The 15,620-nt window shown below is 32.2% G+C and overlaps 1 protein-coding gene across 1 annotated transcript in view; it reads left to right on the plus strand.

Moving 5' to 3' along the window:
• Window positions 1–2,612: 2,612 nt before the first annotated feature.
• Window positions 2,613–15,620, plus strand: part of LOC132759732 (uncharacterized) — a 30,177-nt gene continuing 17,169 nt past the window's right edge. The window contains exons 1-7 of the mRNA XM_060751552.1: window positions 2,613–7,878; window positions 8,850–8,953; window positions 11,365–11,593; window positions 12,084–12,267; window positions 13,474–13,619; window positions 14,160–14,236; window positions 14,966–15,112. Coding sequence (XP_060607535.1) covers window positions 2,988–7,878; window positions 8,850–8,953; window positions 11,365–11,593; window positions 12,084–12,267; window positions 13,474–13,619; window positions 14,160–14,236; window positions 14,966–15,112 — 5,778 coding nt within the window. The 5' untranslated portion in view covers window positions 2,613–2,987. The remainder of the gene's footprint in view (window positions 7,879–8,849; window positions 8,954–11,364; window positions 11,594–12,083; window positions 12,268–13,473; window positions 13,620–14,159; window positions 14,237–14,965; window positions 15,113–15,620) is intronic.

Consider the following 15,620-nt stretch of genomic DNA (forward strand, 5'->3'; position numbering starts at 1 on the left):
TAGTGCACAGAGGTAACTCAAGGCCATCAGTGATGTTGCACAAAATAAATTGACTTGGAGTTATGCAATTAAATTAAGTTGATATTATCAATTATGAATTAATAAATTGACATAAAAATAATTGTGCTGAAGTAAACTATAACATGTTTTTTGTGAGTGATCTTGTTTTTTATACTAGTGAATTTGGTTTGTAATGTAAGAAGTTTGGTTTGAAAAATATGTAAAATGTAAGTAATCTTGCTTGTTTTTCTAAATGTGTTAGCAGGCAGTCTGGTTTGGTATGTTAAATTGTTGTAAGAAATCTGATTTTGTTATGTAGAATTTGTGTAAGTATTCTGGGTTGTTATGTAAAACGTTTAAGTAAGTAATCTGAATTATCATGTAAAAATAGAAATAAGTATTCTTGCATAGCAGACTGGCGTTTCCGTGAGTTTTACCCATGCCAAAAATTTCATCTGGCATGGGGGGTGCTTAAGCAACGTCATTTTAGCGCACTTTATGAATGAACCACATTAAAATGACGTCATTTTAGAAGGGAAATATGTGCTTAGGATGACGTCATTTCACCGTTGTTATTTAAGTTGTAAGTTCATGTGCTGCATATTGTAAGAAAATAGTTATGGATGAAATGACTTTAATTTCGATGAACAAATTATATCATATTGAGGTAAGGCATTTTAAATATGAAATAACATGGGCGGGTCCCCTCGGGACGGATATTCCGGTCCGAACCGCAACATAATTATGACAGATATTATTTATCCGGTTTGTTATGTAAATGTGTGCATAAGAAATCTGGTTTGTTGTGTAAAATATAAGAAATCTGAATTGTTATGTATAATTTGCTTTAAAGACTTCTAGTTAATTACTGGTATAAGAAATGAAAGTCAAAAATCAGGTTTCTTGATAGCAAAATGTGAGGAAGATATCTTTTGTTTTGTTGGTTATGCAAAGTAGAAATCAGTTATGCATTGTAAGAAATCATTTGTTTTGTGAAGTGTAAAATGAGAAATCTTGGGTCTTTCATGTGAAATGAATATAACAGTTATCTCAAGTCTGTTATTATGTAAATTGTGAAAATGTTGGTGTTATATTGCCATTTTAACACCCAGTGGTAATGACTTATTCAGGTATGCTCTCGATTCCTTGTCACAACTGAGCCTGATTGTTTGTACAATTTGACCACAGACTCTAAGCCTTAAGGCTGCAGGCAGCAACTGTTTCTTTACCCATGTAACCTGAGTGCAGACCAAGAACAGATTGCACTTTCCTACTGCCTGATCATGGTCTGCATTGTTTGCTATGTGGTTAGGTCATATTTTGAAAGTTTACCTAACAATGATGAATGGTTTTGTCCAGATTGAAAGATGGACAAGTCCATTTAAGATATTTAGCATGGTTATGGTTAAATACTGTTGGCTCTTTCAATTTAGTATTTTTTTTCATTTAATCACATCAAGTCAATGCTGGACAGTTTTCAATTTAAAGGTAGATTGATTCCTAAAATTTAAAGTAATTCAACAGCTTTAGAGACTCATAACTTTTATAATAGTTTACTCAGTTATATTGTTGCTACTTTAAAGCATTAATAAATCCTGATCTCTATTTGTGAGATGCCGAGATTGAAGCTTGTTTGAAGAGTATAATTTCCCCTTCATTTGTTATGTTATACAGTACAAGTCAAAAGATTAAAAGAAAACTGAAATAAACAGATTGTTTGGAGTCAGTATTTCAATACTTATAAAGTAATAAAAATTGATTGAGCAATAGAAATATTGGACCGAAATATTTTGTAATTAATATACTGGCTTTCTATTTCAGTCATGCATATTTAATCAATAATCAATATTTATTATTATTATATTCTGATGATTCTACTATGGTGGAAGAGCGAGGGGTGGCAATTGTGTGTGTGTGGTGTGTGGGGGGGGGGGGAGGGGGGGTGCATTATAACAATTTGTGTGTTAATCAAGACATTTTCTTGCAGGGAGGGTTTTCTGACAAGTTTGCCATTAGTATACAGATTATTAAGTTACCAGGACTGTGAGATTTAATCAGGAAATATTGTTTTCTCCCTGTCATTTCAATCATACTTTGTTAGCAGTAATCTGTCATATAAGGCTTCATTTTCCAGCTTACAATATAAAGCTGTGAATTTTCTTGAGCAAGAGGGATGCTTGTCTGTACTCTTCATTTTGGAGGTGGATATAAATTGTATTATAGCCAAGAGATTTTCATTGAATATGATCAAAACCTTTCTTTTTTTTAAAGGAGAATTGACAGGATAACAGTTTTTGAAGTACATTTTAAAGAGAATGTAACTTTAATAAACAAAAAATTCATCAACATTTTCCTCTAGACATTAAGATAAAAAAATTGTTAACATAATTATAGGGAAAAAATATTCAAGTGCTTTTTAAATTAAGATGGACACTCAAAAATTTATGAATTATTCTAATAATTTATGCAATAATTAGTAACTTGATCTTTGACAGGAAAAATAATATTTTTTTCCAAATTGGATTATTTACTCAGAAACTGCTTTCTTCTCAAAACTTCTCCTATGATAAGTTTCTTGTGTTGTTCTAACCTTTTGATTTTTGCTTAATTAAACATATTAATTCTATTTTCAGGATGTCTCCAGGGATAAATGAAAGTTAATCCAGATTTATCTTCTGAGATGAATACCAAATGTCACAGATTCAGAAACTTCCAGGAAAACAGAATCCAAAAGAAAATAAACGGAGAAAAAAAAAATTTCATATTGATTTAGAAAAACAAAAAATAAAAGGATAAAAAACATTATTGCAAAACATGATGGTATGATAAAGGACATTAAGGATGTACTTGTGAAATCAAAATAAAAGGACAAGATTATGAGACATGATGAACAATGAAAAATGGCTTGGTATTTGATATCCAATATTGATAGTGCTTGGAGAACTTATTGGGGAAAAAAATTTGATAATAGATATTAAAGCATCAGGATGAAATTCAAACATAAGCTGGAGCGGACACTTTCCCTCCGCTTTTCTGCAGACAAGCAGAAAAAATCATGTAACCCAGGAAACAATTTGAATCACACGCTATCTGGAAATTTGATGAATTCCAAGGATAAAGTAGATTCTGAATTGAGCACGGAAAATTTGAGTTATTGCAATAAAGCCAAGACAAATAGTTTATTATTTCATGAAGGAAATAAAATCCATGACATAAACTGCCATTTAAAGACAGACACAAAAAACTGTCACAGCCTTGATTCTGGATTTTCTGATAAAGATGGGAAAAACAATCTGTTGCTTGGCAGATCAGAATCAGACTCTCTTTATATGGACAGTTTACATTGGAATCATACTAAGACAGAAAAAAGATGGAAAAAACAAAATATTTTTACAAGGAATTTTTCCAAGACAAGGAGAAAAGCAGGATTAGTGAAAAGGATTTCTAATTCAAAAACTGTTTCCAAAAAGTCCAATATTACTTTGTCTGCAAATTTAAAATCGCATATTATGGCAAGTATTGCAGAAAACACTTGTGTCGACATTTCAAAACTTAGTCAAGAAAAAGCTATAAAATTGAAAGAAAATATTAAGCGCTGTGCAGGAGAATGGGAAAATATTAAGCGCTGTGCAGGAGAATGGGAGCAGAACACAGACGGTTCAAAGAATGTTAATGGAACATTGGAATTAAAATTGAGATTAGAGAACAAAAATAGCAAGGAGCTTAAGCTACAAGTGCCAAATACTGAAACAAAAGAATCTGAACATGAAAATCTCTCGTTAAGATTAAGTAAAGACTTGTCTCCTACTTGTGCTGATATGTACGGCACGGATGAAGTAGATAATGTTTCATTTAATAAAATATTAATTGAGGGCAACACCATTAATGCCATAAGCTCAAAGTCAAGTACAAGTGGCATTGCAAAGTATATCGATAAACAGAGTTCTTCAGAAATAAACAAAAAAATTGAAAGTAGAGTGTCTTCCTGGTATAATGATTATCAAGGTGCCATGATTGTTGATAATAAAATTCCTGATTTAGAATATGACCAGGATAATTCAAATGTAGATACAAGTAAAGTTCTTGAAAACAGTGCAAAGGTTTATAAACATGACAAAGTAGTGTCTAACAAATATAAAGACTTATCTAAAGTTTGTAGCTTTAGAATGGTACCCAATGAGTCACATGGCTCCAAGAATGGGTGTCGGGATAATTTTGAAAATCCCTGGGTTCTACAGGATGGCTCTCAAAGAATGTCAGACATGTCTGAAAGTCTTACAAATAATGAAGTTGAAAGATCACTAGGGTTTGAAGTGAGTGATACAAAAACAAACAATTTAAATGCATGTGAAAGAAAATTAGTCAGAACTAACAGTGCAGACTCTGTGGACTCCTTTGGTTCAAGCTATCATTCAGTGACTTCTGTAAAAGATTTATATTTCTCTGACTCAGAAGCTGAACATAACATTGGAAATATATCTGATGACTCGATAGAATGTGCAGAAGGGTTAGTTATGTCTAAAAGTGATGATATCCCAAGTAAGGAACTTTCTAACTTAGATACTGAAGCAGTTACTGATTCAGATAAAGCATCAAACTGTGTAACTAAAAGTCACAAAGGAAATGAGAGACCTAACAGTATGGGCCAGTTTTACAAGAACAGTGAACATATACATTCTTATAGTAAGAAAAGTGACTCAGATTCTGATGAAAAGCAAATGATTCCATATGCTTTAGCAGAGAAATTTAATGGCAGTATTACAACTAGAAAGAAGAAAAAGAAACCACATAGTAGATCTTTTGACGAGAAACTAGATAAAACAGTCCATCTTAGCCCTGAAAGATCATCCAGTGGTAAAAAAACTAATTTGATGAAGTCTTTGTCACTTGGCTTAACAACTGAAAATGAAGGTAAAAAAGTTGAGAAAGCGAATCATTATCGAAGATCGCTAGATTCTAGTCTAGTTCAAAGAAATATTTTAAATGAACTTCAATCAGCTGAGAAAAGAGAATTTGTATCCACTGACTCAAATGAATTCCTTTCACCAGTACCAGAATCACATAGTAAAACTTCACCAAATGAAAAAACTGATTTCAAAGAGACTGATAAGAATCTTGACCCAACACGATTTTTCACTCTGCCAAACCCCAAAAAACTGAAGGCACAGCAGCAGAACCTAAAAAAGAAACTTGGCAGACTAGGAAGTGTATCTAAACTGCTCAGTGACAAAGCTACCTCTTTGTCTACTTTGAAGATGGGAGCATCCTTTAAGCTCAGAAAGGAATTAGAAAAGTCTAAAGAATTGGTTTCCTCCTCAGCATCATCCTTTTCTGATTTAATGTCAAAGAAAGCTTCCAGTTTTTCTACATTAATCAGAAGGAGAACAAACTCAAACACTGCGGTTGAAAGTCCGTTTAAACAATATACAAAGAAAGTGAAAAAAGTTAAAGACGAAAATGCATCAGAGCTTGTTTATGAAAAAGTAAGGGTGAGAGTACCTACTAAACGTCCAGTTACTGCCCTTGAACAAACAGCAAGGACAAAAAGATTGAGAGTTAATCTAAGACTTGCCAAGGCTGCTTGTAAAAGTGAGTCAGAGAAGTATGACATGGATTCAAAGTCAAGATCAAGTAGTTTCGTAGGACGACCCTGGAATTCAACATCAATCAGCCCTCTTAAAAGTCCAACCTTGTTGGATGAAATAATGAAATCTGTTGATACTGCAGGGGTAAGAAAACAATGTAGTGTCAGCAATGATGATCTGGATGTGTCAGATTATGGGGAAAGTTCCAGTGGAAGTTCCATATTTTTGTTTCAGAAACAATACAGTTTGGATTCTGATACCAATTTGGCTAAAGACTTAACATTACTGGCAGTATGTAGAATTTGTGGGAGAGTACAAAGTTGGTCAGATAAAAACTCATCAGAATCATTGATAAAGAGAAATTCTGGTTCATTTCGATTTTCACTTAGCTTGTGTGATTTGAGTTCTACTTGCCAATGTTTGACAAGAGGTAAAAGTTACAAAGATAGGTATGGTGTGATTTTGCCTGCTACAGATGAAAAATGCACATTTAATCAGAATGCCAAACGAAAGTCATGGGTTATTATGTCAGATTGTAAAAGTAGTGTTACTGATGAGATAAAAGGTGGGAACATTTTGTCTCATGGAAAAATGTTTTCACCAAGCTGTCAGAGGCCTTCTTCCATGCATGATCTGAGACACAATCTTGAAGACACTAAAGAGGAGAAAGTAGAATTTGAAGTGGGGGATGCAATAAGTTGTGAAAGTATGGATGCTTCAAATGCTTTGCCAGGAACCTTGCTTAGACATAAACCTTTACTTGATTTAAGTGGTGAAAACTTGGATGAAACTATAGATTCACAGGACGATGTTGTAAATGAGACAGATGAACAGTATGCAAAGAAAAGCCAGTCTTGTGGTGACTTACTAGAATCAGGAATATATTCAAGTCAGTTAACAAAAAGCGATCTGGTTAAGATTGAAATTAAGAATGAAAAAGATGAAGATGCAGAAAGTTTTCATTCTTGTTCAGAAACTGCTGAGACAGATTTTGTATTTGAGAATGATAACACTGATAAACTGAAATCTCACTCTTGTGGTAACCTGCTTGATGCCAATGAAGTTAATCTTGGTGACAACTTAAAACTAGAGGAACAGAGAAAGAAGGAATTGAGGAAAGTTAAGGTCAAGTCAATGTCAAGTTCCCATGATGCATTGAGTGACCTTGTTGCCATGGAAACTATTAATATTGATGACGTGGATGGTATCTTGGGTAAAGGATTTGAGTGTAATAAAACATCTGAGAATCAGGAAAATGGACAATCAGTTGTTAATAATATAATTGGATTGACCCAAAATGATTTAGATACTGAAAACAAAATAAAAACAGATGACCAGTGGACCATTTCTAACAGTGAGTATGAAATTGAAACTAATACTCTCATGCCAAGAGATGATGGAGAAGACAAAGAAAATAATAAATGTGAAAGATGTAATGGCTTGCGATATGAGTTAGCTGACTCAAAGTCTGCTCTTAAATCCAGATTAAATTCATCTGTTGATGAAAGTGATATGAAAGTTATTTCAAAACCTCCGATACCTCGTAAAAGACGTCAAGCGAAAGTTCTTTCTCTTTGTGACATTTCAAACCAAGACAATGACAACTACAAAGAGTTTAGAAGGCAAAAAGTACTCTCCATGGTCGAATTGCATGAAGAACGGAAGAGTACTTGTTCATGTAACTTAAACTTTAAAAATGACAATGAAACAATGAAAAATTTGTCTAAAACTGAGAAAGAAAAACTAAGATCAGGCAATAATGCAACACCAAAAATAAGTGCAAGAAGAACATCTGTACGAAAGTTTTTATTTGATGACCATCAAATTCAGAGCTATATTAAAACTGTTTCTAAATTTGACAGACAAAAATCTATATCAAGTGATAATCTTTTAAGTGGATCTGTAGAAAGTCCACAGCAAACTGGTCCTGAAAAATTACATTCCGCGTGTTCTTTAAATCGCTTATCACGAGATTCATGTTCGGATGAAGTATTTAATAGACTTACCTTCCCTTTAGTTCCAGAGTTATCCCCATATGTAGAATTTTTTGAGTCAACCCCTGTAAAGGGTTTTTCAAGACTTTCAGGTCCAAGGATTTCTTCCCCTGGATTGTTACCAGAATTGCCAGATCTGCCTTCCCTGACTGAAGAATGTGTAAATAGATATGATGTTTGTCTAGGGTATTTGTTACATTCAGTACAATGTGATAATAAGATGATTTGTGTGTATTCATTACAGAGGAACAAGCAGTTGATGGAATCAGTCATTACTCCATTGAACGCTTCTCCACATAGTAAGTTTTGTTATTGATGAAAAATTTAACTTTTACTCTTGCCCTGTATTCACAAAGCTTGAATCAGAATCAGGATCAAATGATCCAAATTTTGTTGTCTAAAATGCTGTATCAAAGTAGTGTTATTATGAATATCAAACTAATATAATACAGTTTAGTACATGATAACTATTCAGAATGTTATATTTTTTTACAATGTCGAACCAGCCGCTTTGGAATAAGATTATAATTATTATAACTTGATACATGTATATAGTTAGTTATAAAGCTTTTTGACAGGTTATATGGCCCTATATAAATGGTTGTTTGGAAATATAACACAAGTGGCTAGGTTAGGGTTATATTGCAATCAACCATTTATGTACAGTCATATAATAACCTGTCAAGAATATTTATAACAAATTTATTAAACAGTAAACTTCTATTTTTGAGAAAAAAGTGAGATTTCTTCATAATTTGTCAGTAGCCGTGTATATAAAACTACATGTATATAAACGTCACAATTTCCAAATGAAATGTGATGTAACAAACGTGCAGTATTTTAAGTTTCAAACTGTATAGATAATAAAAGCGAATGTTTTGAAAGGTTTTGTTAAATTTTCACAACTTCCAATTTTTTTACCATGCTAAATTTCTCAAGTTTGAAAACCAGCATAATAATATTCTGCTATTTTGTTGGTGGGAAAAGTGAAAACAAAACACTGGGGTCTCAGTAAATCACATTATAAACCAAAAATTCAATCATTTAAATTTTATTAATATAATGTGGTTTACAAACAAGAACTAGTTAATTTAATACATACTGTTTGATTTCTTTGAACCTAAAAAAGATTCCAGGTGACTTAAAATGAATTACATGTCATGAATGTTATTCAGTTAAATAAAAACGTATACTCTTAACACAATTATTTGATATGGTAATTACAGTATTATCTGTTATAATTATTATCAAGTAAGTGGTTTTATTTCAGCTCCAAGTAGAAAGTCACATGAACATGGAAGTGCTAATAAAAACAAAGCTCATTATAAAACCAAGCTTGATGAATTCCCAAACCCTGCTGCTCCAATCACTAATGTAAGATCTCTGTCATAATTTGTTTCTCTAGTTATAAAAATGTCATACTGTATCAAAATAACTTCATTATTTCAGCTGATTGAACATGATATGTGGACATGTTTTGAACCAAATTTGCAATTTCTGCACAAGCTTTGATGTCCTTGTTTCATAAATGAAATTACAATTCATTGATTTTTACTATTTACAATTTAAATTCATAATTGTTCAGCCAGGCAGAAGTGGATTTTATGAGCAAATGATAAATTTATTGATATGTTGTTTAAAAGATGTCCAGCACTGATGTTTTCTTTAATTCTTGAGTATGTTGTGGATTATTGGCATGCAGATTTTTCTAGTTAAAGGGACACCACTGAGGGTTTTTTGACAAATATATGAGTGGACATGAAGTTTTTTTTCCAGATTTTCATACAGTTTAATGAATTTTTAGCCAATAACTTGTGTGTAAAAGTTCAATCAACTGCATGTTCTATTTTTCCTGAATAATCATTTTTATTGTGCAGAATGACCTAGATATAAAAATAAAATGCATTTAAAGCTTTTATTAACCAGGTTTTCCGAAGGAAAAAACTGGTTATTAGATTGAGGTATGTCGGCGGGCGGATGGGCGGGCGGGCGGGCGGCGTAAACAATTTCTTCTGTGCGCAACTCCTCCTACATTTCTCAACGGATTTTGACCAAACTTTCACAGAAGCTTTGTCATCAAGTGCCCTGGCGCATATTGTCGGGGTTTTGCGATTAGATAATATTTGACCTAATTATGGCCCTTTGTTTTTTTTCCTTATATAAAATATATAGTGAACAATTTCTTCTGTGCGCAACTCCTCCTACATTTCTCAACGGATTTTGACCAAACTTTCTCAGAAGCTTTGTCATCAAGTGCCCTGTCACATATTTCCAGGGTTTTGCAATTGGTATATATTTGACCTAATTATGGCCCTTTGTTTTTTTTCCTTATATAGAATATATAGTGAACAATTTCTTCTGTGCGCAACTCCTCCTACATTTCTCAACGGATTTTGACCAAACTTTCACAGAAGCTTTGTCATCAAGTGCCCTGGCGCATATTGTCGGGGTTTTGCGATTAGATAATATTTGACCTAATTATGGCCCTTTGTTTTTTTTCCTTATATAAAATATATAGTGAACAATTTCTTCTGTGCGCAACTCCTCCTACATTTCTCAACGGATTTTGACCAAACTTTCTCAGAAGCTTTGTCATCAAGTGCCCTGTCACATATTTCCAGGGTTTTGCAATTGGTATATATTTGACCTAATTATGGCCCTTTGTTTTTTTTCCTTATATAGAATATATAGTGAACAATTTCTTCTGTGCGCAACTCCTCCTACATTTCTCAACGGATTTTGACAAAACTTTCTTAGAAGCTTTGTTATCAAGTGCCTGGCACATATTGTCGGGGTTTTGTGATGGGATAATATTTGACCGAATTATGGCCCTTTGTATATTTTTTCCTTATACAGAATATATAGAGAACAATTTCTTCTGTGCTCAACTCCTCATACATTTCTCAACGGATTTTGACCAAACTTTCTTAGAAGCTTTGTTATCAAGTGCCTGGCACATATTGTCGGGGTTTTGTGATTGGATAATATTTGACCGAATTATGGCCCTTTGTATATTTTTTCCTTATACAGAATATATAGTGAACAATTTCTACAGTGCGCAACTTCTCCTACATTTCTCAATGGATTTTGACCAAACTTTCACAGAAGCTTTGTCATCAAGTGCCCTGGCGCTCACTAAATTCCCATGTTTCTTCCAAGACATCATTCAAGTATTTTTTTAAAATTGTGAACATACTTTTCTTGATATCGCACAAAACACCACACGCCAATATTGTTGACAAAAGAAAATGACAAGAGACGCAAAAATGCAAAAATTAAGCAAAAATAAAGTACTGTTTACCTTTCTAAAATATTTAGGAAAAAAAGGCGAATAGACAACATAAAATTTCTCAATCATTTTTGTTTGAGGAATATTAAAAAAGCCATAATTCCTCCTAAAAGTTCAATTAAAAACAAATGCCCCTTCATGACAAAGCTTCTGTGAAATATTTTGCTGAAAACCTGGTTGCATCGCATTGCGATGTTCCTTGTTTCCTAAGATCCAACATCAGTATTTGTAAAAATCCTTTGTCTGTTTCCCATAATTTTCTGTTTTAAGGGTTCCAGTTGACCTTTGAAAAGATTTTCGGATTTTATGTTTTTCAGACTTTTAGACCTCCATGAGTTCATTGAATCTGACTTAACCTATATTACTGCATACTGTGATGTTTTTATACAACATGACACTGAAAATTAAGATTTATTATGTAAATATTCTTTCAGATGAGATTTAAAAAAGCAAGTGAAGAAAAGGTATTCTGTATAAAAATATTTTACATTGTCAGGTGCCTTCAGACAGGTTAGCTCGTGCAGGTATTGTTCTTCGGACAGTCTTACTGGCTCGAGCTCCTCACATGATCAGAGATCGCAAATTTCATTTACGTACATATCGACGATGTATGGTTGGTACAGAAATGGTGGACTGGTTGTTACAGCAGAGTACATTAGTACATTCTCGGACTCAGGCTGTGGGCATGTGGCAGGCACTGGTAGAAGAGGGAGTAGTTGTTCATGGTATATGATACAATAATAATACTAAAATACTCTATGCTCATTGTGATTAAAGGCACATAAAGCTTCAGAAATTAGTATTTCATCTTTCTGTAGAAACATGTTATATATTTCCGTAATAATGGCTTTAGAAAATGTAAGATGCTTATCACAATTGAGAAAAAGTGCTGAGTGTGAAATATTTTTGATAATGGTATTAAAATAAAGAAAACACTGTATTGTAAGACCTGTACTGCCAAAATAAAAGAAAGAAACAAATGATGGCTTAGCTATATTGCCATGCAATGGGTAACCTTTCAAAACTTTATTGTTGTAGGAAATAAAAAAAAAAGTTTTAGAACAAAAACAACATTAGAATTACAAGGCTTAACGGTCCTTTTAAATCTTTTCAGAAGTTATATTGAATTATTTGAGATATATTTTACAATATTCTATAATCGAAATTTGTCGTAATATTGAATAAATGATGGATATGACAATGCTACCACTTCAGTATGTCACGAGCACCAGTTTAAGGACAAGTACCTGTTTTACCGTTTCCACGAGGATGATGAAGGTGTGAGTACGGTTCCGAGCAGCGCCACAAAACGAGAATGTGAAGAGGATTTACCAGACGTGTTTCTAATGTTGGCGCATATTGGACCGGACGCAATGATGAGAATGATTCTAAGGAAACCGTAAGATAACCCTTAAATTATTTAATGTTTCGGAAACCGTAAGACAACTTTTGATCATACTATTTTACTGAAACTGAACATAACTCTCAATCATTTTGTTTTTCATAAGTATTGATCTTACTTACAGCTATCTGAAATTTATGAAGATTTTTCAGGCAAAGAAAATGACAGAGAAATTGCATGTGTAAATTTTTTATTGTTTGCATTGAGTATTACTAGAAACATAGAATGGTGACATCAAAGGCTGTGTTTTTGTCTTTGAATTACCAAGTCAAATTAACACACATTAGAAAATGAAAGCTTTACAATAACAGATATCTCCTTACATGTTATAATTACAGTGATTTGCATTTCTGATCTTTAAGTATTTGAAGAAACAACAAGTTGTTTTTTAGGTTTGCATGATTAACATATTATTTTAATGTTGCATTTTTTCCCCCTGAAGATTTAAAAGAGACTTGATTGAAAGGTTCCTGCTTTTTGAAGTTGACCTTTAAAGCAGAACACTTCTTTGTTTTAGGTTAGAAAAAAAGAAATTCATTTTAAAAAATTATTTTAAGAAGGGGCTTTAAATTTTTGAAAAAATTTACATAATTTTTTACATTTTGAAAAAAAAAGAATTTTGTGTTTTTTTCTTTAAATTCAGTTAAATTGCAAATTTTTCTCAGGTAAATAATGTAAGTTCTAGAAATTGGGATATAAAAATGAAAAAATGAACAAATAACAATTTCAAAAAATAATTTTTTTTTGTAAGAAATAGTGTTTTTACGTAAAAAAACTGTTTTTTCTTGTCCCTTCCCCTTTATAACATTTTTTGTTAAGATAAGAAAAGATGCTTATAAATGTCTGAAAATTTGTAGTGATCCTGTATACATGTACATATTAAAGATTCTAGTGGGTTTTTAGCTTGACTATAATGAATATGGAGATATTCTGCAACCCAAGGCATTGGAATATCACTTGATTAAAGAACTACTTGCAACATAATAATCTCATTAAACAGTTCAAGTATTTATTTAAAATATTACACATAACTGCAGGATTATAATTGTAGGCCCCTTCAAAGACCCATAACTCTTGACCAGATTTTTACTGAATTATTCCCCTTTGTGTTCTACAAAATTTCCTGCATGACTTTTGTTTTATTATCAAGCAGTAAAAACGGTCAAGTGATATGTTTGTCAGACAGGTCTTGTTTTATTTCAGACCTCATGAAAGGACATCAGAAGATTTAGAGATAATTTACGAGGAATTATTGCATATCAAGGCACTGTCACACCTTTCTACAATGGTGAAGAGAGAACTTGCAAGTGTACTACTGTTTGAGTCCCACGCTAAATCAGGCACTGTCTGTAAGTACGATGGTTTAATACATTTACACACCAAATTTTTCAAGGATAGAACTGTTCAATACAAGCAGGGATACAACATAGTTTAAAGTCATGAAAGAAAAAAAGTGATAGGATCAAATAGTAAAAAAATGGGGTATTATTATATTGCTATTTTTTTTTTACTTTTAAAGAAAGTTCTTATTTACTGATACTGATTAACCATACTTTTGTATATACCTTGTTCACAATAAGTGAAACAAAACCTGTAGAATTAAATTAGATGAATTGCAATGGAGCATCTAACTATTAGAGTGAACATTATGGTAAAACTATGGACTTTCCTTCAGAAAAAGTCGCAAAATTATGAACTTTCCTTCAGAATAAATACATTCATTTTATAGTTTTATAGTTGTTTCGATCAAGGTCTAGGCTATAGAAAATATTATCTCTTTTTTTTCTCTGAATAAGGCAATGTTTTTAGTATTGTCATGGCACAACTTTTGGAGCATTTATCAATGTTACCTCATTTATTTTCATAATCTGAACATATTTAACTTGCAGTGTTCAATCAAGGTGATGAGGGAAAATCTTGGTATATTATACTGAAGGGATCTGTGAATGTGGTTATATACGGAAAGGTAAATTCTCAGATATTTTTTATTTGTTTTGCTTTCATAATTTGCATTTTAATGAAACTTTAATATTTAATGATAAAATTTCTATCAGATTTTGAATATTTAAGTTTTGTTTAATAATTTAATGTCTCTTGAGAGCAAATTGTTGATTGTGTCATGTGGTAAAGTATGGTTTGATAATAATGATATATTGCCTCATTTACGGTTTAAGTTAAAGGCACATTACTTAAGAAATTTATACATGTTCGCATCTGAAGAAAAGGAAAACATGTGTTTAATTGTGTTGTCATGACGGATTAACAACATATTAAATGTGAGTCACTTTATGAAAATAGGGCCGAATATGAAATTATATTTCGCAGAAAAGTAAATTAGCAAATTAGTAGATTCTATATTGATAAGCGTACAAAATAAGATTTTAGTAACAAAAAACATTTCAATTGCCTAGACTTAAAGGATAGTTTAGCTATGTGGTAGATGAGTGTTATATTTTTGTAGTTGTAACAGCGGACACCAAAAATAAAATCTCTTTCAAGAAATAAACTACATATCATTTTTGAGGCTTAAATTGGGCCCTTAAGCATCTCAGTATTTAATCTTTCTCCACTCTATATTCTTCTTGTTTGACAAAACCATTTTATGGTTAGTAAGTAGTATCATTAGCTTATTTTATCCTGATTGTCTTAAATTGTTTTAATTTGATTATATATGTTACTTGTATTATCTGTACAGGGAGTTGTATGTACCCTGCATGAAGGAGATGACTTTGGTAAACTAGCTCTAGTTAACGATGCACCAAGGGCAGCAACTATTGTATTAAGGGACGATAACTGTCATTTCCTTAGAGTTGACAAGGACGATTTCAATAGAATTCTTAGAGTAAGTGGTCTGTTATTGATTTATTTAATTTATTAAACTATTATTCACTCTTATGTGACAGAATGGTTAAGGTCACTGACTTAAAACCAATTGTCTTTCTCTCTGACGATGGGTTATATATATAACTCTGCACAGCACTTTGGAAAATTTTATATTAGGAAGCTGTCAAGGTGGCTTATGGAAGGTTGGTGGTTCTACTCTGTTCCCATTTAATTAGAGATGATTCATGGACATGCTACATGTACTGGGATCTTCCTTCACCAATACAGTTCTACAAAAAAAAGAAAAAGAATGTTTAAGTGCTGTCCCATATTACACCATCAGTATTAAGGCATAACGTAACTATATTTATCCCTGCAGCATAACCAGACTATATATTATTCACTGCACAGTTTGATATTATGAATTAAACCTATAAACAATTTTAAATTTAAAGCAAGTCAGTTCCATTGCCAAAATTTGTCACTTTACAGTGAATGTGTTATAGGTTTTTCAATATAATATATTT

The sequence above is a fragment of the Ruditapes philippinarum genome, unplaced genomic scaffold (assembly GCF_026571515.1).
Source record: "Ruditapes philippinarum isolate M1 unplaced genomic scaffold, ASM2657151v2 ctg3929_1_1_1_1, whole genome shotgun sequence".
NCBI classification, from domain to species: Eukaryota; Metazoa; Mollusca; class Bivalvia; order Venerida; family Veneridae; genus Ruditapes; species Ruditapes philippinarum.